The sequence below is a fragment of the Taeniopygia guttata genome, chromosome Z, assembly GCF_048771995.1.
Source record: "Taeniopygia guttata chromosome Z, bTaeGut7.mat, whole genome shotgun sequence".
Taxonomy (NCBI): Eukaryota; Metazoa; Chordata; class Aves; order Passeriformes; family Estrildidae; genus Taeniopygia; species Taeniopygia guttata.
The window spans coordinates 33,400,435-33,427,958 of record NC_133063.1 but is presented as its reverse complement, the minus strand read 5'-3'; the positions used below and the strand labels follow the sequence as shown (position 1 = coordinate 33,427,958).

Here is a 27,524-nt window from a genome sequence, read left to right as displayed (position 1 = left end):
GTTGCTTTTGTCCTATTACTAGTCACCAGAGAGAGGAGATATACACCTTCCCCTCTGCTGTTTTGCTTGAGGAAGATGTAGGCTGTGATGGGGACACCCCTCAGCCTTCTCTTCCCCACAAGGAACAACAGAAGTGACATCAGCTGCCCTTCCTCTTGCTCTTGAGGCCTTCTAATATCTTGGTCCCCCTCCTCTGGACAGACAAAATAGACAAGTTTGATATCCTCCTTGTATTGTGGTGCCCAAAACTGCCCCCAGCACTCAAGGTGAGGCCACCCCAATGCAGAGGAGGTCACGACAATCCCCTCCCTTTCTCGGCTGGTGGTGCTGTGCCTGATGCACCCCAGGACATTGTCTGGCCCTCCTGGCTGCCAGGGCACTGCTGACTCAATTTGCCATTGACCCAGACTTCCAGTCTCTACCCACTGGGCTCAAGTCTCTTTCCCGATTTGTATGTATAACCATGGTTGCCCCATCCCAGGAGGAGAATTTGGCACTTAATCTCCATATATTTCATAGAGGTGTTGAGTTCTCAGCTGTCTAGTTTAATTTTTCTGAAAGGCCTTTCTACCCTCAAGAGAGTCCACTGCTCCTCCTAATTTAGTATAATCAGTAAAATCACTTAATGTACTTTTAATTCCTGTGTCCAGACAACTTACAAAAACATTTAAGAGCACTTTCTCTAAAACCCAGTCCTGGGGAACACCACTGGTCACTGGCCACCAGCCTGATGTAATTCCATTCACTGTAATTTTTGCACTCAACCCATTTGTCAGCTGCTCACCCAAACTGGTATTATGGACTTGTCTAGTTCTGTGGTGAACAGTTCATCTACGATATTGTGAGAGACTGTATTAAAAACTTTGCTAAAGTTGAAAACCACACTCACTGGCTTCCCTTGGTCAACTAGACGGGTCACCTTGTCGTAAGTGGGAAAAGAAAGGAAATTAAGTTGGCTAATTTTCACTTTTCTCTTGTGAACCTGTGCTGGCTGCAGCCAATGATTGCATTGTTTCTCAAGCATTTTTCAGTATCTCCCAGAATAAACTTTTCTATAATTTTAACAGGCACTGAAGTGGCACAGACAAATCTGTAATTACCAGAGGCTTCCTTCTTTCCCTTCTTGAAAATTGAAACTACATTTAACACTTTCTGTAACCTTAAGTAACACCTAAATCAGCTGGGATGTCTCTAGATTCCCAAGACTGTTGAAAAATAATGGAAAGAGTTCCCATCATGACACTGAGCTCCTTCAGTACCCTGGCAACCTCACTGGGCTCTCTACATCTATGCACATTCAGATGGAGTAGCAAGTTTCAAGCTCAGGATTGGCTGGGAGTCCACCTTTATCCTCAGTCAAGTCTTCTAACACCAGGCTCTGGGGGTTGAAGACAGGCAAAAGAAGGCACTGAATGTCTCTGCTTTGTTTATATCCCAATTTGTGAGGTGACCAACTTTGTTGAGCAACAGACCAATGTTGTCTCTGATTCTTATTTTGCTCTTGACTTTTTTAAAAAGCCCTTCTTGTCATTCAGTGCTGGCCAGCTTGAGCTTCAATTGAGCTTTGGCCACATAAATTTTCTCCCTACAGGAATGAATAGCCTCACTGAAGTCCCTTCGTGTCACCTGCTCATAAGTGATATCGCAAATCCATATACATTGCTTTTCCCCCTAAATTCTAGAAGATCCCTGCTCAGGCAGGCCAGGCTTCTGCCTCGCTTGCTTGGCTTTTGACTTGACTTGCTCCTGAGCTCAAAAAGAATGCTTGTGAACCTACTTAAAAACACTATCTAAAGATATTATATCCCATTATTACTATTGTACTAGACAGATCTGTCACATTAAAAACATTATCCTTATGGAGACAAAACTTAAGCTGAAGATATCTAGAATTCAGTCTGCAAGGTACTTATGTAACAGAGGGAGGTACTGGATTTACTGCGGAACTGATTAGAAAGATCTTCCAATCTGTAGATGGAGTCACAGAAGTGTTTCTGCCAGAGATCTGAGACTCACTGAATATTGATTAAGACAAAAATGTTGAAAAGAATTAGAATCTACCAAACTGACACAGTCTTAAAAAGAATCCCCACCACAGAAGATGTTTACCTTGTCCATAATTTTAACTGATACAAACTAAACACATGCTACACTAAGTATATAAAGAAGAACATGTACCTAAATACATCACCATGCTTTCTGACAGGATGCTCTCTGAACTTTTATGCCATTCTACAGATACTTTTCATGTTGTACACAAGATATTATGTTAAGGAATCATATGTCTGATTCTTAAGATTTACAGACATAAGATTATCATACGTGTAAATATTAAAAGAGTGTTAGATCTTGGCAGAAAAGAACTTCTGGTCAGACAGGCAGAGGCAGATTTCAATTTCCATAAGTAGGTGCACAGAAGAGCAACTCAACAATCCACTGGCATCCTTATGAGCAGTTTTGGACAGCTGCATATAAAAATGTTGACCTGCTTTTCTGCACACAATTCAACAGCAGATTCATTATATGTTCATGCGAGCTATATAAAATTTTTAATAATTTTCTATCAAATCGTGAGTATAAAAGATAATAAAACAAAGAGGAATTTTTTTTTTTCTAAACCAGCAGTAACTTCTACCTTACAAAGGACATGTCCCATTACAGTCCTGCATCAATAAAAATTCTGGCTAATAAAAGGATCATAAGACTATCCTATTTCATATCATATTTACTGGTATTGATGTGATACAACAGAACTGATATTGATGTGGTACGACAGAACTGGTACTGATCTGATGTGATAGTAAATAGTTTATAGAATACAACTTTTACTTCTTATTCAACTGGAATACTTCTTCTACCTAGCCAGGCTCATTAAAACCTGTCTCTGAATGTTAGGAAACAGGAAACAATTAGTAATTGTGAATAAAATAATATATAGCATTATATTGCATGCATATCCCTGCATGACTAAGTCAAGTAAACAAGTCAAAACTCAGGAGTTATAGATAAAAATTTTTAAAAATCTTGGCTAGTGGAGTTCAGAAGAAAAGCCAAGAAGAGCTGACATCAAAATGACATCAAGCTCTCACATGCCTCCTACTGCAACATAATCCTAGTATTACAAAGCAAAATGTGCTGCTCTTAAGAAGACAAAAAGGATGCAAAATCATCTGTGTCTGTTGAAGGACAGACAACAAGACAATCAGCACCATTTTATCTTTTTTGCTTCATTTTAATTTTAAATTCAGAAAGGGTATATAATAAGTTGATACATTGTTCTTCTACCAAAATTTAATCAAAAGATATTCAGACCTCCCAATGCAACTCTTAAATACAGGAAGAATAAATCCTCAGGAAGTGAAGTATGGAAAGAAGCTAAAATAAACTTAAAGATCTTTTTTGGTTGTGTTTAGGATCCTAAATTCTATTCCAAAAAGTTAGAACACTTTAAGCACTACACATTTCATTCTGTTTCCTAATGTGATTAGTATTCTGTAAAGAAATAATAAATATTGTGCAAGGGAAGGAGATGTTTGGCACTGTGTCATATCACCCAAAGTATTCACATGTCCAGAAAAGAGAATATTTTGGTAATTTGAATATCCTCCAGAACTCTCTCTTCTATGCCAAAACAATCACTCACATATATTTGCTTTTTATACCATTCAAATGCCAGGAAGTCTGCCAGATACACTGGTTAAGCAGAGGTTATCTGTGGATAACACCACTCACACACTCCTTGACATATGTGCGCTCCAAGCCACACCATTAAAGCACACAATCATGATATGTGCTATGATTCTCTCTGTGCCAGATGACTGAGGTTTTAAAATAAAAGGTTGTATTATAATTTTTAGTAACTGATGTGACACAATAAACTTATCAGGAAAACAAAACCACATCAAACAAGATAAAGCCCTGGCAATGCTAAAACTCTTTTGTATGTTATTTCATGCATGCAACAAAGGGAGATTTGACCAACCAAAAACTTGTACTGCTGTGACAGAGTTCTTAAAATTTATTTAGCCTTATTTAATAGATACCATGAGGTAATTATTTGACTTTTTTCATAAATGAACCCTTGTTCAAACATAGTCTTGCTATTACTCATGTAATCTGGAAAAATTTTGTTTGTTAAGAGAAATTGGTTACTTTGTTAACCTTAACACTGTGGCTCTCTCCACAACTTTTCATCCAATTTAATATTTCACACTGAAGTGCTGTTATTTTGGGATGTGTTTCATGCTTTTTCTGGCTGCTGTACTGTACAATCTTCAGCTGCCTCCAGATATTATTCAAGCAGGATTCTAAAATGTTTTTATAGACATCCTTTGCCTTGGACAAATAACCTGTTAATGGAGCAACAAAAGAAATAAATGAAGTGACAAAAGATAATTGTCAAGCATTGTGCTCAATCTGCACATCAATTTAACATCTATATGATGTTATCTTGCACAAAAACAGATGAATGTTAGTGGCTCCCCAGTATGGAAGGAGAGTATGGCCACTTATCGGGTACATAAATGGTGTTTATAAAACTGATGTGGTATCCTCTATGTAACTCCAGATAGAATTATACAAGACTGCATCCTGAAGCTGCAGATGCTGGCAGCAACACTCTTATACTTAACTAATCTGTATTATTTATACTAACTAACAACACTATTTCTATCACCATTGTCTAAAGCTTGATTGTCCTGCATGTTTACCACTCTACATATTATCGTAACTACACTCAACTCTGAATACCTTCTATGTATAAATGGTGAACAATGCTGGGGTTATCAGAAAATACATAAAGAAAAAAATACATCCAACATAACTACATGATGAATCACACAGCGCAACAACACAACACTGAACACGACAAGGCCTACTTAGTATCTTGCCCAATTTTCTAATTTTTTTCAGATCTTTTTTACTTGTACAATTTCCTGTGTGAGCCGTTGCTCAGTTTGGAAACACAGGTGCTTTTGCAATTCTGAAATACAATCTAGGAGTGCTTCTGCTACAAAAATGAGTACAGGAAAAACTGCTAATTTTTCTTCCTCCCATCCTTCTACATTGTTTATAGTAATGACAGAAAAGATATGTACTTAGGATTCTACTTAGATATTAATTCTGTATTCTTCTTCCTACTCTTTTATTGCTAGAAATATTTAAGGAAAGACAAAGTATATTCCCTTACAGTTTAGCCTATGGCAGATGTTTTAGATTTTACATCAATTTTAAGGAAACATCATCCATCCAGGGATAGTTCAGACTGACTGAAGGTAGATGCTCTGAAGCAACTTTATCTTCTATAAAGAAAGAAGGAGTCTGACTTTCCTAGGGTATTCATATACACTAACTTCAATGTCTTGTAGACCTAGCCTGACAGAGGTATTTGAAAATTCGAAACATACAACTACAGGAATTTGACAAGCTCAGCATTATCATTTCAGGCATTAAACTGGGTTACAATGGATTGCCATATTCCAAATTTGAATAAGACCAGAAAAGTTAAAAAAAGCGCTTCTACATAAGTCCAGTGTTGCACGTTCAAGCCTCTTTCCTCATGACATATTAGATAATATTTAAGATATTGCTTAAAATGCTCTCTGATTTAAGTAGATCGCTTTCACAGAGCCTAACAATATTTTATGCGGAAAGTGTTCCACACTCAGAAAAGATATATGGTAAATAGAAAAGGAGTTGACTTTTGCATGTTCTTCAGTTTCCACATAGAGATTCCAACAAAAATTTGTCATTCTGAGATACAAGACATATTATATATGTGAAAGTTCTTAACAAATGGAATAACTGTTATTATAACAGTTTCGGTCTATTAGTCATGAACTGATCATATACCCTGATGGCAAAGAGTCACAGCTCCAAACATAAGGGATTGTCTGCAGAACACACACAAAGTTTTGGGTTTCTGGGTATCATTATGCAGCACTGAAAACAAACCTAGAGCTGTGTCCAAGCCACATGTTAGTAGCAGATCTCGAACTGTTACCAGCAGGTGTACCAGAGCAGCGTGTCTGAACAGCATTATCTCCTTCTCATTTATTCGACCTTTATAAATAGAAGACAGAGGCGTGGGCTACATATGATGTCACAACTCACGTTTTACATATATATGTGTAGTTAGCTTAAAAGATCCTGGTATCTAAGCATTTTCATTAAACATACTTGAACATGGATAACCTTCGAAGTTTAGCCTTCAGATCTGGTGGTCTTGCCAAATAGCTTAAGATATTTCCCTGGTCATCTGACCGAGGGCAATTGGCCAATATTTTTGTTGCTTTACTTATTTTAGTGTGGCAATTCTCTGCACCTAATTAACATCCCAAGATGAGAATTCTCACTTTCAAGAATGTAAATCTGAATGACATTTGCTTCTTCTTAGCCCCATACACACCAAACAAATTTATGGGCTTCCTGTTCTGTATTGTGTCCATTTTGAATATATATTATAGGACTTTACTGAACAGGAAGGAATTTCTAGTCTGAAGACAGAAGGTATTTTTGAAAATTGCACATAGGTAATGGTGCAGTTCATCACCATAAACCAGAGATTTTTGAAAACACAACTACAGAGTAAGTGTGCTTAATAACAAAACACATACTTCAAGATGTTTAGAAAGATTGAGGAAAATTATTAAAAGAATAAATTACTAGCTGAAGTTGCATTCTAGGAGAAAAATAATAGCTAGTTCTGTGTACACGGATTACCATAACTTTTAATTCAAAAATACAAGGAAGGAAAAACCAACTTAAGGACACAGCATACAGAAGGACGTAGCTGGAAACTGCATGAAAGGCAAAGAGCTTGCTACTATTCTTCATTAAAAGATAGAAAGTTAATGTTCAGCTCTGTTAGTAAAGGACTATATCCAACTCTTTACACCAATCACTATAAAAACTCTGTGAGGAACACAGGTCCTTTAGAAACAAAGGAACACAGTAAGAAACTATTTTATGGTGGAAGACTGGAGCACTTGGTGATATTTGATGCATAAAAGTCCAGCAGGGGAATAGTAATCTGCTAATAGATCGCTACCATCACAGTAAGTGATTGTTTTGTATGCTCACTCAGGGACTAAGGAGGAAATACATCAGCAGAGTCTGGAGAAAAGTGGAATAAGACTGGATATTGTGAAACTATTTAAAACCAGGAAGGAAATAAAAGAAGTATGTTACCAGGGAGATTTTTGTATCTCATACAGACACAGAGAAATACTCATTAGGAATGAATTGAGTATTTTCTCTCTTGTTCCTGTGGACCTTCCAGCAAGAAAGTTCTTACTTTCTTCTGCTGCTTTAGCTGGGAAAAAATGCAATTTCTATAGCATGTAAATTGCATTTGAGAGGATGTAAGTTTTCTTAAATTATTCTTGTACTGAAATGCAGACTCTTACACAATTTTTTTCCTTGATTCAGAGAAGCAGTAGTAATTCTGTGTACACTTTTCTCATTAATGGTTTCCTTTCTGCGATTTACTGATACAGATATAGATACCATGTTTATCCCTCGTGTTTGTGAAGATGGTGTATTTTTTGTAAACTCATTCACATTAAGAGAATACTGCTGCTGATAATTTTAATATAATTTAATATTAATTTTAAAACCACAGTCTGTCATTCTGTAGGGCCAACTACAGTTTCTTTTTGTTTGCCTTCTTTCTCATTTGTGGTTTCATGGTTGTTAATGTTTTCTTTGAGAAAAATACATGCAACACAGAAAGTAATGAAATTGAGACAGCAAGAGTTTATTGCATAATTTATGACATAATATAGAAACATGGCAGGTAGTAGACAGCCTACTATGTTATTCTTACAACTAGTTCTCGGCCATGAGCTGTACAACTCAAAAAATAACACAAAATACCAAGTAACTTCCTAAATGTTCCTCAAACCTGTCTCTATTTTGTTATGAAGTTTTACTGACTCTCTTTACAGTCAAAAATCTTTGTAAGGGGTCACTATCTTTGATGATTTTCCTCCTAATTTTTCTGGTTTTATAGGGCTTTCACATGCCACATAGGAGAGAAATTAAGTCAGAAGGAAACAAAAGCATTATGGATTTTTTTTCCTCTTCATTTCTAACATGGGCATAGTATTTAGCATCATGCAGGTATGACAAAATATAGATATAAAAAAAAGAAACAACAAAACCACATGAACAACTGTTAATTTTAAAATCTAGCATGAAAAAACCCCCCATTGTTTGCTATAGAAACAACATTTCTGAAGCGTATGTAAAATCTTTTAAATTGAAATCCAATTAGAATAATTTTGTATTGCAATATTGAGGTTAATAAGTGTAATGTTGAAGACAGAGATATTTTTGAAATAAAAGAGGAAATCAGTAGTTGTAACTCTATAAGATAAACTGTTCAAATATTTGCCATTAATTTATAAAACATCTTGAACCTTGTTTCACTAATCAAATCTGTATTGGTTTTAAAGAAGAACAGATGTTTTAAACACTTACTTTGTTTGAAATGATCACATATCACTTTCTCTTGCTGTTTTAAGAAAAACCTTGTATGATCAAATTTAACACTGTCAAAGCTCCAATTAACAGAAGCAAGTACACCCAGATGTGTCAAATCTTTTAGAACAGGAATGGCTGCTTCTTCCAAGAGGCAGTATGCCTGGCATTGGCTTTCTGGATAACACAATGAACAAAACACAATAACGAAGTTTGGTTTCACATACCACTACTGGACATGAACACTCAAAAAATGCAGCAAAAGATTACCAATGATATCTTGTTCATGAAAGCTGCAACATTAATGAAAAAAGTCACTTGCCACAGAGCCTCCTGCAGTGGTAGCAATCAGCTGATACTCACAGCAGGTGACCACATTGTTCCATGTATTTCATAACATGATCAAACTCCAAGAGAAGTTAGGATTTTCTACTGCTGTGACTCACACTAAGATTGTTCTGCTATTCAGTTGTTTTACAGCAGCCTGCTTCTACATCATAGTCATTTCCAAAATGCTAATTTTTGTTTTGACTGCAGAAATGCTTTATTTTCTCTCCCCAGTTGCATTAAAGCAATTTTGATTCAAAATTTATTAGAGAAAAAAATTAAAAATAAGCTTAAAGCTATGATTTCCATCTCATGTGGGAATAGATGAAAAGACTGCTCTACTCTTTCACTGGCTCTGTGAAAGAAAATCCTGGAATCAAGGCTGGAATCAATGTATTGTGAAGGAAAACCAAACTAATCTGTACTAGGCCTACACCTTCCTAGAGCAGGGTACTTTTAATTTTCTAGGTCCTTCTCTACCATTTCTACTGCATGAGAAAAGAGTTGTCAGTCATGTTCTTTGATACAATGCCTCATACAACAGCCAGAGTTCAAGGGGTAAGGCCCAGTTATGTCTGAGATAAATTCATTGATGATTTCTACTGTTAAAGACCTTTCCTATCAGAATGACTACTGATCTCTTCAATTTCCATTTCTCATTTACTCAGACAAAAATATGCAGAATAGTAAATGGAAAGTACTGATTGGCATTAAGAGACTTCATGCCTGCTGATTTTGGCCAGACATAACTCTAAGTCCAAGTTACTCTTTTTACCTTGCATGCAATTGGCTTTTGTCTTAAGATGCTGCTCCATAGCACACTCTCACCTCTGTGCCAAAATAAATATCCATCTACTTGCAATACTTTCAGCCACAAAGAGACTAAGTCTAACAATTTCTGTATTTGTCTGAGCAGTACTATTTTATATCAAATTAGTTTGCAAAACTATATAGAATCACAGAATAAGTGAGATCATTGAGCTCAATTGTTAACCCAGCACCACCATGCTCACCACGAACCCCTGTCCCCAAGTGCCACATACCCAGGTTTTTTTAACACCGCCAGGGATGGTGAGTCCACCACTACCTTGGGAAGCCAGTTCCAATGCCTGACCACTTTTCCAGTGTAGAAGATTTTTCCAATATCCAATCTAAACCTCATCTGGTGCAGCTTGATGCCATTTCCTCTTGTCCTGTCACTAATTACCTGGGAGAAGGTAAAGCGGTTCCAAAAATAGTGCATACCTGATGGTTGAATATCGACAGCGATACTGTAATATTCTTTATTCTCTTGGGTTTTTATCTCTGTTTTTACGGTCTCACAAAAAGAATCGTCCTCTTTGTGAACACTCATATGCTGCTCTTCAGGCTGTACCACTAAATAATGAAACCACAAGGGAATATTTAGCTAATATCACAATACCAGCTCAATGAATAAGAAAACTGCTCTATAAATGACTCTACATGCAAAAAATACTTTCAAATTAAGTTGTTTCTGTGAAACATACGTTTTCGCTTCATGAATTCTTTTTTGTTTTCCTGGGCTTATACAGTACAAAAATCCATAAAACACAAAATCAGATTTGGCCCTGTCTGCCTTGATAGCCCAAGAAGTCAGGCATTATTAGATTGCTCTTCCTAAAGGTAGAAATATATAGCTGTGAAAGTTAAGGAGCTGGTACTACTGGTCTATAATATAGCTCCATAGGAAACCTCATATGCCTTTATATTGAGAAAAAACATGCATGACAGAAAAGATGCTGCTGACCATAAGGAGCTCAAACTATGAAAAATACATCAGCGAGTTTGAGTAGAAAAGTTTAGATACTTCAAGACATGCAGAAAGAACATAGAAGTTGCAAATGGGAAAAAAAAATTGCATATTGAAAATTATTTTTTTGCCTGTCATCTAGCTATCTTTTGAAACTTGTTAATATTTCTAAGTAGCCTTCCCTTCTTCCTGATATATGCTATGCATGAGCTTCAACTTCTGGCCACAAAGCTTCTTCTGTCTCTTTATTCTGATTATTTTTCTGTGAGAAGGGTTCTTATTGAATAAGAATATTCTTATAAATATTATTGATTTTTCTACTTACGAATGCCACTTTCCTCAGCAAACAAACTAATAATACAGAGACAGAAGGCAAAGAAAAACTGAGTTTTTATTACGTTAACTTAGATAACTTGCCTTATTTTGAAAAGATATCTGGGGTTCAAAACTGAATCACTGAGTTTCTTCTACTATTTCCCTCCTGCATATTTTTTAAACACTACACACCATAATATCTTTAAAAAAATAAGTCAAACAATGAAGAGGCCTTACAAGCACTGCTGGCCTTTCAATTTTCATCTAGATTTAGAATGACCCTTGATAAAAACGTTTCTTTATTGTTAAAGGATGCAATGTTTTGTATTATTTCTACATTGATGTGGCCTATCACAGACCTCCATATTTTAATGGCTTCTCTATATGTCAGGCATAACTGCTCTGCAATACTGTGGTCTACCTGTACACTTGCCCAAATCTGCATTGAATCTTCTTAAACCCTCCCAAGCCCATTCGTGAATGCGAAAGCTTTTCTCTCAATACACTTGGATTCCTCGTTAGGCCATGCGGTTCTGGTCAACGTTCACTAGATGGCAGCATAAAACTTCACGTACCTTGGCACCTACTAAAATTTGGATTATTGCTTTCTGACGCTATGAAAAGATTTATGCATCTCCGAGAGTGTCAGAAACATGCGAATTTTATATAAAAAAAAAAAAAACCAAAACAAACAAACAAAAAAAACCACCCAAAAAAACCCCCAAAACTCCCAGAAGGTTACATAAGCTTGCAATTAAACATTCCAACTCTACAGGAACTATTGCTGAGGATTTTATGTAACAGCTGTTTGGTTTTGGTGTTTTTTAATGCTGGGGCATTTAACTGAAACACAGATAAAAGTTAAGATCAAAATTTTGCCCTATGAAAGAAAATTTTCAAAATTTTTAAAAAATATAATTACATTTTGAAAAGTGAATTTGGCAGTATGCCACTATTACTTGCCATTTTATGTCACAAATACTTCTTTTTCAAAACAAATAAGAATATTCTTCTACTTTCTTTTTTCTCTCTGCTATTTTGATTCCTTCAATGCTGAACATATAGCCTGATATTCTTTCCCAAGTATTGCCATCAACAAGAACAAGACTACCAACAATTTTCTGTTTTCCCTAATATCTGTTTTGGTGCATTGTTTGATGATTTGATTGGGTTTGCACCAACATAACTGGCTCAAATGAACAACTCTTGCTCATTTCCTAGGTTACAGAAGTAAGTACTGATACTTGCTATTTGATAGCTACAATGAATTTGAGGATTACTACTTCTCCAAAGTGGCCAGGAGATCCAGTTTAGAACACATGGATGGAAGAGATCTTTCAAAGTAAGTACCATTTAGAGTTACTTTGTCAGAATAGGAATAAACACAAATATTTTATGAGATACCACTTCCAACAACAAAAAAAAAAAAAAAAAAAAAAAATCCCATCCCAAAACAATGCACCCTCACCCCATCCCAAGTAAACCAACCAACCAGAATCTTCTAATATATCTAAAGGAAAAGAACAAAAGGTAAGTTACTTAGCTAGAATTCAGTTACATTGAAGATAATAAAAATGTTGCCAATTTACTTCAAATAATTGACTAGGATGAACTAGCATCTATTGTAACTGGTGAAATAGAGAAGAAATCTGGAAAAAATGGCAGAATAAACTGGTTCACATACCTTTTTCAGGTCTATCTACATAATATTTTTCCTCTCTTTGGGTGACTGTATATTTAGATCTCATCATAATAAAGTTGTTCAGATCAGAATCATCGTTGGCCCATTTAGAAGCCAGTACAAGTGATGCAGGCTTTCCACTACAGGATGAGTTGTCTAGTTTAAAAGACACAACTGTACAGCTGTCTGATTCAGATAGTTTGGGAGTTTTCTTTTCTTGGTTTAAGAAGCAAATTGCTTCTTCTGTCTTAATCTTGCTTATGCTTCCTCCAGTAAGCTCTTCCACAGATGTATTTGTACTGTGAATTTTGGCAGATGGCAGAGCACTCATGGCAAAGTTCTGCCTTTGAATCTGCAGTGACAAGTCTACTTTCTCTGACTGATGTTTTTCAGCAGAAAGCAGCTCTTGGTTTGTGACAGATTTCTTCTCTTCAAGCCATCCTAAAAAATACAATTTAATTTATTTGCTGTGACACAGATTTTTTTTTTCTCTTCTTTCTCCTCATTGGAATTAAGGACTTTGAATGATTTACAGAGAAGGCATTTTTCAAACTTCTTTGTGCCTTCTCAGATCACTAGGATCCCTTTTCAAAAAACTTGTACTGATTAGTCCTAAGTAAAAATGCACAATATTACAATACAGAAGGCCATGCTATTGTTTGAAGTTTTCATCATCTACATGGGATTTATTGTTAGATTTCTAGAAAGTGGGACACAATACATTTCATTTGGAAGAAAAATTTACAATTTTTATTCTTTAGAGGTGAAAAAAGAGGAACGCAAACAGTTCCCACTGAAGATATGCTTCACTAGAACTACAACTTTTTTGCAGTGTAGCTGCACATCCACCTGAAACACAGTAGCTAAACAATTAAAGAAATGTAAAAAGCAGTTAATGGGAAATGTTCTTGCATGAGCAATGTCTATGTGTTTCACAATATCTCATGCTATTGTCAATCCTCGGAGTTCTACAACCACAATTGGTGCCTTGCAGTCTAGTCATAGTTATGCAACAAAATCTGAATAACTTTTTGCTTTTTTTGTTGAAGTTTGATTATAAGTATGCAAAAACATCCATGCAAAATTCTGAAGTGATGAGCTGTTAAAATTTGAAATAGTTTGTGTTAAAAAACCCTCTACAGCATCACAAAATAAGTAATTTTCACTTTCCTCAGCAAACAAACTAATAATACAGAGACAGAAGGCACTGTCTCCCCCCACTGACCTTGTGCTGGTAGGACTATGTGAATATCTGCTTCATTAATATATGCTAAAGCAAAACTACTGCTTCTTAAGAAATTCTCCTGTATGGAACTATTTTATTTAAAAATTACTATTGGATGCTATTCTTCATCTGCACAGTAATAGAAAAGATGACTTTGTGTCGTTCAACATTTTTCTTTCTACAATTTCTTCTGAGTTAGTGAAAGTACACCTTAAAATTGCAGCAGTACCCTTCCTTCATTTTAATGTAAAACATTTTGTTCTTAAGAATAAGAAATAATTAATTTCGTTTGTTCTTGGAGATCTGTAACCCCCTGTGTGATTCTCTGTTTAAGTACATGTCTCTGCCTTTCTATCACTTTTTTAAAAAGAGAAGATACTTACTTTCTAATTGATATGATGTAAATTGTGTGAATGTTTCTACTTCTGTAGGGAGCAGACTGTTTGCATTACTTCCATCCATATTGAATTGTTCCAAAATTTCCACAGCTGCTGGATTTAAACCCCTATGAAGCCACCAGCCCTCTTCTAGTGAGCCAAGCACTGGTGCTTCAACTTCAAGTGGCAGCTTTTTCTGGAGTTCTGTCAGTGAATGATGCTGATGTGCAAAGTTAACAGCAGGATGCTCTACAAAAGAATCAGAAATTAACATATAATATCAATAATCTAGAAAGATGAAAACAGAATATGCTTATGGAAATGAAAGCTCCCAAGTACTCTTGGCTTATTACATATATCTACTATTCATACTTCCATTTGTAACTCTGTGTCCATCAATAGGTTTAAGAGCAAGGTGGTTAACATTATCAGAGGAAGTGTGCTTTTCTGAGTTCTGTGAGTAAGAGGGCTGAGGGTTTCAATTTTTTTTTTTTTTTAATGTAATAATGTGTAGCTGCATTACTAAAGTTACAAATTATCTTGCTAATTATCTGTGGGTTATTGTCATGGTTACAAAGACTTATAATAATCCTTACCTAAAAAAAAATTAACTGAAACAGTAATGAGCATATTATACATTATTTTCAACTATAAATCAATGTACAAATGAATTAGACAACAAAACAAGTCAATATACATAACTTAATCCTGAGACTTGTAAAATGAAGGCAAATAAAGTGAAATGAAAGAACAGTAGTAACATATATTCTGGCACTTTCATGAATAGACTGCAGCTTCTTTTGGCTTTGTATATTCTACTTCTCTTCTACTCTTGTGAAGTCACAATATTATCTTCCATTAACAGTACTATTGTATTGATTGCTACATATTTTGAAACATTATTTAAGGGAAAATAGCGCAAAGGGAGGAGTTAAACAAATTACCAAATTTCACCAAGTAGTTATTTTATATAATAGTAGTGAACACTGTCACAAAAAAATACAATTTTTACTTAATTCTAATTACTTCCATAGAAGGATACATGGCATACCAACTGCTGTGTTGCCATACTGTAACTTCTTATATGTACTAAAATAAACACACCATACAAACTTCATAGGGTTACAGTAACTGGATAAACTTCAATGACTCAAAATATGTGCTCCATAATATAACATTATCTTTTCTGCTATATTTCTCCATGCACACGGAACTTGCAAACATCTGTTAGAAATTGATTATCAATTAGAAATCCTTACCGACAAGCAAAAGAGAGCTCGTATTATCCCGATACTTCTCTGATTGCCATACCAAAGATTCTAAGAATTCCCTAGAGGGCTCTGCAATCAAAATACTATGAAGAACATTAAAAAAAATGTATAGATATGAAGTTTATCTGCATTATCTATTGAATTTTGATTTATAAAAAGCTATCTTTTAAATATATACTTTGTCTTTAAATTCATCCATTCATTCACTCATTCATTAATTATTTTTTCCTATCCATACAGAGGACGAGAGGAAAGAGTAAGAGGAGGAGCCACCAAGGCTGGGCCATGAAGTAAAGCGGCACTGAATGAGAATTCTGTCTAGACCACAATTCCTGTCCCAAAGGGATATTGAAATTCGTCCTGCAGATTTTAGAAAGATAGCAAGGCAAGAGATGCTAGTCTCAAATAAGATGAGAAGGAAAAGATGGAGCAATCCTAATCCTATGTTGGCATGAAAAGGCCTGCAATCTATTGTTGGAGGGTATCCCCAAAACACACAATAATTTCTTACAATATCTCTTCTGGACATTTTGCAGGTGATCCTTGTGCAACATATGTGCTAGCCATAGGTATACATACACACATATACCCACACACATACTTGCTAAATACTTTAAATATTTACTGTTGCCTACTGCAAAAAGGAGACTGCATTTTCAGACTACAAAATCCTCCCAGAGAAAGACGTCTACAGAAGAAACTTCCTTTCCTTTTTCAGGGTCCTCACATACAAAATCACCCATATGGACTGTGCATTCCATCACTCACACAAGCCACAATATATATGCAGCTCAAAGAATATAAATACCAATTCATAAATACAATGAAATTACTTTTTTCAATAATTTTGAGGATTTATGACACAGAATTTGTCCCTACCAAGGTTTGTCACTACTACCAGAAATTGTCAATACCTGTTACAAGAGGGAGAAATAGGTTCTTCTTGAAGTCCTCTGCACAGAAAATGAACCCATGATCTTTGTTGTTGACATGGAGGAGTTAAAGGCACTTCCATTTCATCTTTCAAATACAGAATATATTCAGCTGGAAATTGCATAACGTCCCGGCCAAAATGAAAACAAAAATAAAAATAAAGATAAAAATTACAAAGCTACTTGTGAATGAAATACACATGCTTATGAATCTTACACAAGTGAAGTTCTGGATTAAAATAGAAAATATTTTCATGGGACAATTCAATAAGCTGTATGCCCCAAATACTTCACATCTTATTTCCAAACAGTCTGGGGAAACAATTGTAGATTACATTGCTTTGATGTAGTTCTGGGTACATACACATCACATATAAGATTACTCTTATAATTAAATCATCAGGTACCACGGCTGAGATTTTGATATTCATACCTCTTATCCTTCTTAGATGATTCCTCCATAAATGAAGTTAATTAAGTGGGAGAGAGACTACAGGCAATATTGTGGCTGCTGTAAGAACAGCCTCAGGAACTTCAAAAACAGTCAGGATTTTAATGAAAAAAATACTCCTTCAAGCAGAATTAGTTCTCATTGAAACTTCTATGGATGATCACTGAAATTAATTACAACACCAGTTTGGTTTTTTTTTTTCAAGCAGTATACAAACAAACCTGGCAGGTTAAAAGTCCTCTACAAGTCATTTTAAATGTTCTTTTTTTTCTTACTCCCAATCATATTAAATGTGAACATATTAATGATTTCTTGGATTTTATTCAAGTCCTATTTGCAACTTCATTGATTTTGGTGGTTCACATGATTGCCCTGGTATTAATCTCTCTGGCATTCTACTAACCCAAAAGTAGAAATCAGAAAACCCACAGTTGTTCCATGTTCTGTGAAAACTAAGGCAAAAAAATTGTGAATAAATCAGTGCCTCCACAAGGAAAAACACTTACAATCAATTCCCTATTCATTCCAACAGGCAGTAAGTAGATGCAATCATCATACCCACATTGCGTGGCCAATTGGCACAAAGCAGCCTAGGAGTCAGTCACCTATCCAGCCGTTAACAGTTTCTCCTTAAAGGACCTAACATGCTGATTGTTAGGCAGGAAGGGAAGGGACAGTGACAGAAAGCCAAAGGACATAAACATATCAGAAAAGTAGGAGAAAAAATGGTAAGAAATTAAAGTGGGTACAAAAGAAAGCAACATACTTCCAGTCAGTGTAACTTTTTTCTCAGTCACTTAGAACAAAAATGGTTCAATGAACTCATCCTGTGAACTTCAGTTCACAAACCAGTTTTTGTGAAGAGCAACAATTTTAGGACTTTACTTTGAACAGGACAGAAGCTTGTCTCAGGACAGCAAAAATACCTGACGTATCTAAAAAGGACTATTCTTTCTTTTTGACCAATACTATTCATATTTGCATTTGTCTAATTATTTATGCCTTTGAGACTGGAATTCTTAACTTTCATCTACCCTTTCTCAGTAAGTGAGTTGATAGATAAAAAAAAGATCTAAAAATTGAATAAAGTGCAAAAGTTGTAGACATCACTTACAGCCAAAAGCAACATGAAGGAATTGTAAAGTTGGTTGTGTTTAGACTATAAAGCTCTAGAAAGGAGTATGACACTTCTATCGCCTTATTGTGTGGGTACAAAAGAATAGATTACACAAAGTGAATCTTCTTACTGATGTTCTCCCACAAACAGAATATTAGAGAAACTACTTGAAGAATTTATCTTAAATATCACCCCTTGATTTATATAGATGTTCCTACCTGACTCACAGAATTCCAACATACTTGTGCTAATACTGGAGCAAACCTCTTGCGGAATGGCACAGTACTTGGAAATTTCTATTTTGTATGTAATTTCTGCTTTGAGATCTGAAAACAGATTTTAAAAGGTGCCATAAATGAACCATTTATTATTTTTTCCTGTCAGAGCATTCAGGCTTTTTATTGAACCTCCATGATATATTGTTATGAAAAATTAGTCATGCTTAGTAACCCCAGATGCCTTAGCTGATTAGAGCAGTGCTCAGTCTTGTCCCTTAAGTAAGAGAAAAGGTCCCTCACAGTATTGCACAGTCACTATCTGAATTATCCCAAGATCTAATGACTACAATAATTTCCAGAACAACTAAACTATATTAAGTAGCCTAAATATACTTTACTAGGAGTATGCATCTGTAGATTCTTTTGCTATCAAAAAAGGACTAAAAAAACCCCCCAATAATAGGTTTACTTTTATGTACGGAATCCTCAAATCCCTGCAATCTCAGCTGCAAACATGACACTAAATATATCAGAAGAATGCACATGAAACTGTTTTAGTCAAATATGCACTTTTAAAAGTTTTGTTTCTGTCATCAATAAGAGACTGGTTTACTTCAAATTGCTGCCCTATGAGACACAGAATTCAGCACACATCCTCCATGTTCAGAAGCATTAAGCCTTCTTTAAGCTCATTCCTGTCCACCAAAAAAGTGGACAATTATTTATTTGGACTTAAAATAAACTACAAAAAACCAACCCTCAGGCAATGACTTTTTATTATAACTAAACAAAATACTGTCATACAAATCAATCCATTAGCCAATAACTGTCATCAAAGTTATATTTATCAGTAGTCTAAAAGCATTTAGTAATTTTTCTAAAATTCCTTTAAAGAAACTATTATTGTCATTGAGAATAATCCTATTATCCATGGAATTATTTAACCATTTCCCCCCCAGAAATCTGCTTTTGTGTTTGCAATTACAATGCAACAAAAGCATTTTTTTATGGTATGACTATTCTGCATATAATCCTCTTAGGGATATCTCTGCAAGTAAACTTAAAAACATTTTAGAGAGCACAAGATCAAATTACTATAGCTATGTTAATTATATATCACAAATCATGGCTCATATTACATTTGTGTTCAAGATTACAACACAACCCTGGACTAAATCAAATGGCAAGTGGTTTACTACCCGTTAAGGAGACATTTCTAATACCAGAAATCTGGGTGTAACACAGGTCCTAGTTCATCCACAGAAATTCTCATCTGATAAGCTGGGAAGTAATTTTTAAGTGAACTCAACATACAAGAGCTTGATTGTGTTAAATGTGTTGAAATGAAAGGAAAATCAGGTCAAGCGCTTAAGAAAACCAACCCTCACCTTCTCTAATCACTTGTTTGCAAAGGTCTTCATCATCTACAGGGACTGGAGCTAAATTTAACACCTCCTTTAGCTGCAAGTATGTTGGAATCTTAGCACAATCAGATCTGCCACTGTTAGGTTTGCCGAATTCGAAATCAACAGGCAACAGGAAATACTGAAAAAAATATTAATCACAACAGAATGGACAGTAAATTTCCTTTCATATTACTGTACAGTCCAAGCTTCTTCAAAATCTTGAAATAACTTAATTCTAAACTAATTTAAGAGCTCTTAGGAGAGAAATCGCTTGACATTTACACAGCACACACAAAGCTTTGCTCAATGCAGGGTAAAATACAATGTTACACAACTTCAGATTGAGTCAGTGGAGTCTTAACTTACCGTTCCAAATCACATTCCATCCTTATTTATTTTACTGAAAGTTTGCTTTTTTAGAATTTTGAAAAATGGAGTAAAAAGTAGATTTGACTTCTTTAAAAAAAAGACAAGTTGGCTCCTCAAATCCCAGAACATGTCTAGTAGCCTTCCCTTTCCTGAGCTCATGTCATGGCTTCCTGTTCTGATTAATTTTTATTCTTAGTTAAATAAGTATCTACATAAAACTGCAAACACATCAGGTACCAGGACAAACAGTTTATCAGAGCAGAGATTCATAAAAACAGCATCCAAGAATTAAAAAACTACAAATAATACCAGTGTTTTCTAATCTTGGAAACATGAAAGCTCGAAATATTTGGGAAATATGAACTCAGTGAGATCTTGCAGGTGAGCAAACACACAAGCATAACATAGAATAACCACTAACATGATATATTATTATATATGAAACAACAGGATGATACCTCTTCATCTTTCATAGATACAGTACAGAAACACTCTTTAATCCACTGCAATTCATTTTGACCCTCTTCCACCTTCATTCCATTTTGGAAAGTCAAACATTCTCTTTAAAAGATCATAAAAGAAAGAAAGTGACTTCTTTGTATTACCTAATGTCTAAAACTGAAACACTTAGCAATAGTCTTGATAGCAATATACATGGCAAAAGTTTTTCTAAATCCATGCCTTTTCTAAGAAGGCAATTCCAAGTGATGCTGTGCTTATCTGTGTAATCAAACAAAGAAAATTTTCAAGAAATAATACATTATATGCAGAGTAAAAATGCTTAATATTAGGGCTTGTCTTAAACAGTTACAGAAAAAAACCTTCATATTATAATTCTTCAACCTTCCAGCACAAAAGTCCCCTCATGTAAAAGTGTTTTCTGCAAAAGCTGCTGATCTAATTTCTTCCAAAGTAAATTTTTTTTTTTTACTAGACAGAAAATCTCTATAATCTATTGGCCTTATTTCTCTTTTGCCACCTTTCATCCCTATTTTCAGGAAAGATTCAGCATGAAAGATGGAAGAGTGTGCTTATTACTAGTTAAAGTGAAAACTAAAAGTATGTTCCTGGTTTAACTGAAAAACTTTAAAACACTTGGAAGTAAAACTCAGGAATTAAACTACTACTTGCATTGTAAAGCAAGGACACAAGAAGCACAGGGATGAAGATTTGTCAGGTAGAAAGTAAGAGCTTCATCAGGCTTGCCCTTTGTGCCTACAGGCACTAAATCTATAGTAACTTCATCAGTCCCTGACACCACTATTTTCTGGAGGAATATTTTAGACTTCAGAGTACAAACTGTTCCGTGTCCAGCCTTGGGATACTCATGAATTTTAATTCAAGTTGAAGTCTGTCTAATTGAGTCCCTTTCTCTAAATACATGTCCCTGTGTGCTACACTACGAGAAATTGACTCCCACTTTGGACAGGTCCATGGTTTTGCTAGTCAACCACAGATCAGAAGGTCAGAGCTACTTCTGTAAAGCTTCACACTAGCATTTTTTTTCTCCCATCACTGGTATTTCTGAAAGTCATTACAGAATTCAGATCATGTTCTCTTCACTGAGTATTTACAGTATTCACACAGTCTTACATCCAAGATTCACTGCAAGACTGGGGCTCAACTTCAAAAAAATAGGCAAACAACCCCATTCCTCCTTGTTATACTCTATGGGTACAGTTGATTCAGTTGAAATTTGTTTTACCTTGCCTGTCAGTCATGCAACCCTTCCAAGTGCAAAGGAAGTAATACAAGTAGTCCAGACATGAAGTAAATCAGTGCAAGACTTAGCCAGACTTTATGAATGTATGTACACAAGGGCTATATTAACAAAATACTGGGCCCATTTTTGATACACATACCAGTTAAAATGTATTGGTTTGTTCAAATTCATGACATAGGTATCATTCAATTAAATTCAACCTAGCAATACAAAACTGAGCAAAACCATAAATAATTTCTATTTAAACTTGAAGAAATACAACAGGGCAAGAACATGGATTTACTGGCAGCACATCTGAGAGGAGAGAAAAAAAGAACACGGAAGCATGTGTAAAATACTAGCCTTACTAAATTTAGTGATACTTTCATGATATGGAATCAGTCAGTTTGAGGAAGGACTAGGTCCTTTAAAGATGCACATTTTTTTCAGTATTCCAAAACTAATATCCTGATAACGTTTCACACCTATAGAATGTAAAAATGACAATTTAATTAATCTAGTTTTCTTAATGCATATAAATTTCACCCTTCTGATTTTTTCCTAATATTAAAAGCTGAAGTCTTTACCTGTAGCAAACATAAACTAGTTACAAAGGTAAAATACAACAAATGTAAAAATGTTAATGGCATTATACACAGACTATGTTTTATGTTTAATATTATAAAGAAATTTGTAAGTACCTGCAAATATTCTCTGCTGTTAAAAATTGTCCTTCAGAATCCAAAAGGGGATCTTTCACTAAAAAAAACTGTAGTCTGCTCATAAGTGTAGATAAAGTTGGCAATTTTTTACTAAAACGTTCAAGATTATCAATAAAAACAAACTCCTCTTCCAAACATAAATCTGAAAAAATAGAAGAAAAAACACATTGTAAAACAAGATAAAAATACTAAGAATTATCAGAATAAAGAGAATTGTTGAGCAACTGTTGGAATACTATGAATGTCAGCAAAACAATTAAGTGCTTTTAACTTTAAGCTTAAAAATGCTAAAACATTTGAAGTGCAATGAAGTCTAGACTTTACGGTTTACATGGTAACCTCTAGTTTTCTTTAGCTTTTTGTCTTACATAATACCTGTTTAAAAAAAAAAAAGGTATTTTTTTGTTCCCTTGTTTGCACTTTCAAGTATGATAAAGGAATTTCTGAAGTAGGTTCTGGCCAAGAAACTTACCTCAGTGCAATTTTAATTGTACAAATGATGCACCCTCTCCATACATGTCTAAAACTAATTGCAGATTCCCTAATTATGAAGAAAAAAATAACTACAAAAAAGCTTGAAAATTACTGTGATTTCAAGAAAGATGACATGTCAACACAGGCTGGGGAATGAATAGGTCAAGAGCAGCCCTGTGAGCAGGACTGGGGAATGCTGGTGGGTAGGAGGCTGGCCATGGGCACTCACAGCCCAGAAAGCCAAATGTGTCCTGGGCTGCATCTAAAGCAGTGTGGGAAGCAGGGGAGGGAGGGGATTCTGCCCCTCTGCTCTGCTGGAGAGCCCAGCTGGAACCCTGCATCCAGCTCTGGAGTCCTCAGTACAAAGAGAAACATGGACCTCTTGGAGCAGGTCAAGTGGAGGGATCACAGAACAATCAGAGGAAAGGAACACCTCTTCTGTGAGAAAAGCCTGAGAGAATTGGCATATGTTATGCCTGGAGAGGTGATGGCTCCAGGAAAACCTTACTGTGGTTTCTCAGTACTTCAAGAAGGCTTATAAGGAAGGTGGGGATACACCTTTTGGGTTGTAGGTTTTAAACTTAAAGAGGGATAATTTAAATTAGATATAAGGAAGCAGTTTCTTACAAAAAGGGAGGTGGTGGATGCCCTATGGCCAGAGGTGAGGCAAGTCCATCCCTAGAGTTGAATTGTTCAAGGTGAGGTTGGATGAGGATTTGACCAACCTGAGCTGATTAGAGAGGTGTTGCACTCCCATAAATGGTCCTTTCCAACCCAAGCCATCACATTATTCCATGTCTTTTGAGTTTAAACTACTGCTCTCCTGAGACAGAAGTGATGCAGTAACCACATTTGACACATTCCCTTACATTTGCAGTATGAAATACAGATGTATCTACACACACATTTTACACACATATAATACATATAGAAGGGCAAAGAGAGTTTTTTGTTCTTCTTCCACATTTTTTACCAATATGTAAATCTCCTTATTCCCACATCTCCCTTTCACTCCTTGGATGATTCTCTGCCTGTAATAACTCTCTGTTCTCTCATAACAGCCTGGAAATTATGGATACTGATTATGTTCCCACCAAACTCTTTTATGGTTCTAACTCAAACAGATCTCCATAAAGAAATCTATCTTAGACTTCTTTTGGTTTACAGCTCTCTTGAACTACTAATACAAGCCCTGCTTCTCCAGGGAATAAATCTGTCTTTAGTGGTTATACCTTATGCAACTGCAAAGGTTTTGATCACCCAAATGATTGCATCAATGTCTCTGGAACATGTGCAAAAAAATTACAAAAGTTAACATGATTACTCAACCAAAACTCAGAAAATAGTGAATTGAGCATTTTACCTTGCTGTGGTTCTTTAAATTCAGTGCCATAGTAAATCTTCAGATATTTGTCTTGGGTGGAGTCTTCCTTAAAACCATTCTTCATAAGTAAAAAAGGTTCTTCTGTGTAAGTCTGAGAGTGAGGATTTGAACTTGGAATAACTTCTATTAAATCATTACTAGTCTGAAACTCTACAGAGGAGATAGGTTTCCTAAAAAACAGAAAAAAATATCTGATGCTTAAGCTGTAGCAAAATCAATGTTGTAATTTCCCTGACTCTGCAGTGAATCAACAGCACTTAGGTGCTCTAAGAACTTTGATAATCACCATATTCACTGAAGAAGATTGGAAAGTAGAGTTCTCTCTATTCACTGGATCCATGGTCAAATTACATGTTCAACTCTTCCACAAGAAAAAGCCTTTTAAGCTTACACCTAGCATAAAATTGCACAAAAAGAAAAAAAGCACCAAACCTATTGATGTCATAATGTTTTTGACAAAATTTGCTGCTGGTTAAAATGTACACTTCTGTTTCAAAAACCATGAAGAAATTGCAAGTAACAGCAATAGGAAAAATACCGGGTAAGTGAAGAAACAAAACTATTTCTATTTCCTGTAACTTTCCATACAAACCTCAGAATTACTATTATTTATTAAGAAAACCTCCCTACTGTTTGCCAAATAAGTAGGAAAATAATCTGACTACAGAAAGGAAAAAAACCCCATGATTTTCCCCAGCTAAGCATGCATCTGGACAAAACAGTTACAAATAGCTAAAGTATGTGTTAATGCTGTGCTACCCATATATGTGCAACAATATAGTAACTCTGACGAGTGCTGACATTTCTGAAGCGCCCAAATCAGCTCATCTACACTTATTGTACTTACTATTCTCATTTCAGATAATTGATTTCTCAAATTTGCATCCTATTGATTTATTAATATTTTTAATACTTATTATTACCTCATCTTGCTATTTGCTAGTCATCTAGAGGTAATGATCATAAAAGTTATATCATAATAATATAATATTATTATATTATTATGATATATTATGTTATTATAATATCATAATAACATAAATATATATTATGTTATTATAATATCATAATAACATAAAAGCATATAAATACACCTCTGAAATTCAGTAGAGGACTTCATGTGTAACTAGCAATAGAGGGGAACCTCTGCTACACATCTAAAAAAAATCAACTATTTTACAACTCTTTGATTACAGTTCAGAAATTAATTCTGAAGCTACAAGTAGTATAGTTCACCAGTAGTAACCATGTGGTAATGATAATAAATAATATCCAAAGTTTCACATGGCATAAGCCTTTGAAAATCCATGTACCTTAAAACTTAACTGCTCAAGTTAGAACTTCACTGAAATCACGGGGTTTCACTACAGTTTTATAGATAGAATAAATCTAATTGAGTTGCTTATTTTGAGACTACACAGGCCACCTCTTCCAAAGTCAAAGTCCTAGTAAGGCTTTTCTAGAAAATGGCAAATGTTTTAATGCAGACAGAAGTATGGAAAAATATGTTCAAGTCACATAGCTGACCTGTACAGTTATGTAAGATAATTGTATTAGAGAGGAGGGGGGAGAAATAGCTTATTTTCATGTTCCTGCAGTTTTCAGAGATTTTCTCCAATGTCATAAATAGATTACACAACTATTAAAAAATTATATAAAGAACTAGTGAACTCCATAAAAACACAATCCTACTTTTAGTGAAAAAAAACCCCATCTCTAAGCTATCTGATAGAGTGTACAGCTCCAGCACACTTGCTACGGTCAGGAAACATCTTCATATTCTGTTTTCATCTATCATTAGCATATAATTCACCAAATACCTGAATGATATCAAAGAAATCATAAATGTTTTTAACTTAAAGTTACTGACTTTTCCAGGAAATCCTCCACAGGCAAACTTTTCTTCCATTGATCAAGTGCTGAAATAGCCATCATGTTCTGTGTTGAACCAACTAAGATGAAAAGACGAGAAAAAAAAATCATGCAGAAAATATTAAAATTAATTTTTATATATTGATTAAATAATTGCAGAGGTTAATCATTACACATGATGTATAGAAGAAACAACACTTTTAGTTTCCATTAGCAAAGGTAATACAAATGCACAAGAAATATGCAAACACTTTTATACATATATTTACCTTTGTCATTTGAAGACCTCATTTTTTGCCACATCTCATAACCTCAGTATCATCTTCCAAACCTCTCCCAACTAATCAGATTTGGTAATTTACTTATCTCTGATTATTGCTTTTCTTTCATAAACATGTCTCTGGAAAGAAATCTATCCAGAGATCTCTACAAACTAATCAAATATAATCTCATTTATGGTGCCACTCAAATAAATATCCATTACCTATTTGCTTCAATTTGGGCAATGAAGATGCTCTACCTCCAAGAGCTATAAGAAATGGCATAGTGTTATGTCTGGAAATACTTATTTTTACCACATTTATCACATTATGGATTAACACAAGCTTTCCCTTTAATCTACAGTAAATCTAACTAAACTGAAGGATTATATAACATACTTCTAGTCCATGGCTTCCTATACTTATCATCAGCAAAAAGTCCATTGAGATGATACTTTTCATCTTGATGTAAACAGGGAGGAAAGCAAAGTGATAATTTCCAGATGGAAAACTTCTGCCTTGCCATGCTCTGAATAAAAAAATAAAAGATATGTGATAAAATCCTGAAAGAGATGGTTCCATTCTTTTTGTGCATTGCCTCTTCAAACATCCCACTGCTTTCAAGGGTTTTCTTCTTCTTAAGAGAAGAATTAACATTTACTTGATCTGCTATTGAACTTTTAATCTACATCTCTGAGTAGCCAGAATTGCACATATGCTTAGCTACACTTTAACTAAGCTTTGAATGTGCAATTACAAGCGCTTATCTTAACACTTGGAATGGTCTCCTGAATTGACACATTGATAAACCGACCAGAAACAATTTAGTATCATTCCTACTACCACTGTTTCTAGTGCTTTTTAAATTCTAAGGCCCCTTGTCTTTCATGTGTCATTATGAGTTAATGAAAGGCCTTTCATTTTCTCTAAAATCGGGGATAGTATTGAATTGAATTCTGGAATTAAACAGTCTATGTGGCAAGTTTAGTAACTTCTTATTGAATACAAGTTCAATAAATTATCTTACAGTTCTTTTGTCACAGAAACCCACGCCCTGTTGTATAAAGAGCACAGAACCACAATTCAGGAAGCAAAGAAAAATTATACTTACACATTTTTGTTTAACAAGTTTATATAAAGAAGAAGAAAGAAGTTGTACTTTAGAAGTC

The 27,524-nt window shown here is 35.0% G+C and overlaps 1 protein-coding gene across 1 annotated transcript in view; it reads right to left on the bottom strand.

Moving 5' to 3' along the window:
• Positions 1-27,524, bottom strand: part of SHOC1 (shortage in chiasmata 1) — a 48,783-nt gene that overhangs the window by 16,292 nt on the left and 4,967 nt on the right. The window contains exons 3-17 of the mRNA XM_072922621.1: positions 26,755-26,884; positions 26,094-26,175; positions 24,203-24,393; positions 22,345-22,507; positions 20,400-20,502; positions 19,555-19,711; positions 18,167-18,274; positions 16,363-16,492; positions 15,437-15,531; positions 14,184-14,426; positions 12,579-13,016; positions 10,054-10,185; positions 8,482-8,658; positions 5,953-6,060; positions 4,162-4,349 (exon numbers count right to left, since the gene is read on the bottom strand). Of these exons, the coding sequence (XP_072778722.1) occupies positions 4,162-4,349; positions 5,953-6,060; positions 8,482-8,658; positions 10,054-10,185; positions 12,579-13,016; positions 14,184-14,426; positions 15,437-15,531; positions 16,363-16,492; positions 18,167-18,274; positions 19,555-19,711; positions 20,400-20,502; positions 22,345-22,507; positions 24,203-24,393; positions 26,094-26,175; positions 26,755-26,884 (2,445 nt within the window). The remainder of the gene's footprint in view (positions 1-4,161; positions 4,350-5,952; positions 6,061-8,481; positions 8,659-10,053; positions 10,186-12,578; positions 13,017-14,183; positions 14,427-15,436; positions 15,532-16,362; positions 16,493-18,166; positions 18,275-19,554; positions 19,712-20,399; positions 20,503-22,344; positions 22,508-24,202; positions 24,394-26,093; positions 26,176-26,754; positions 26,885-27,524) is intronic.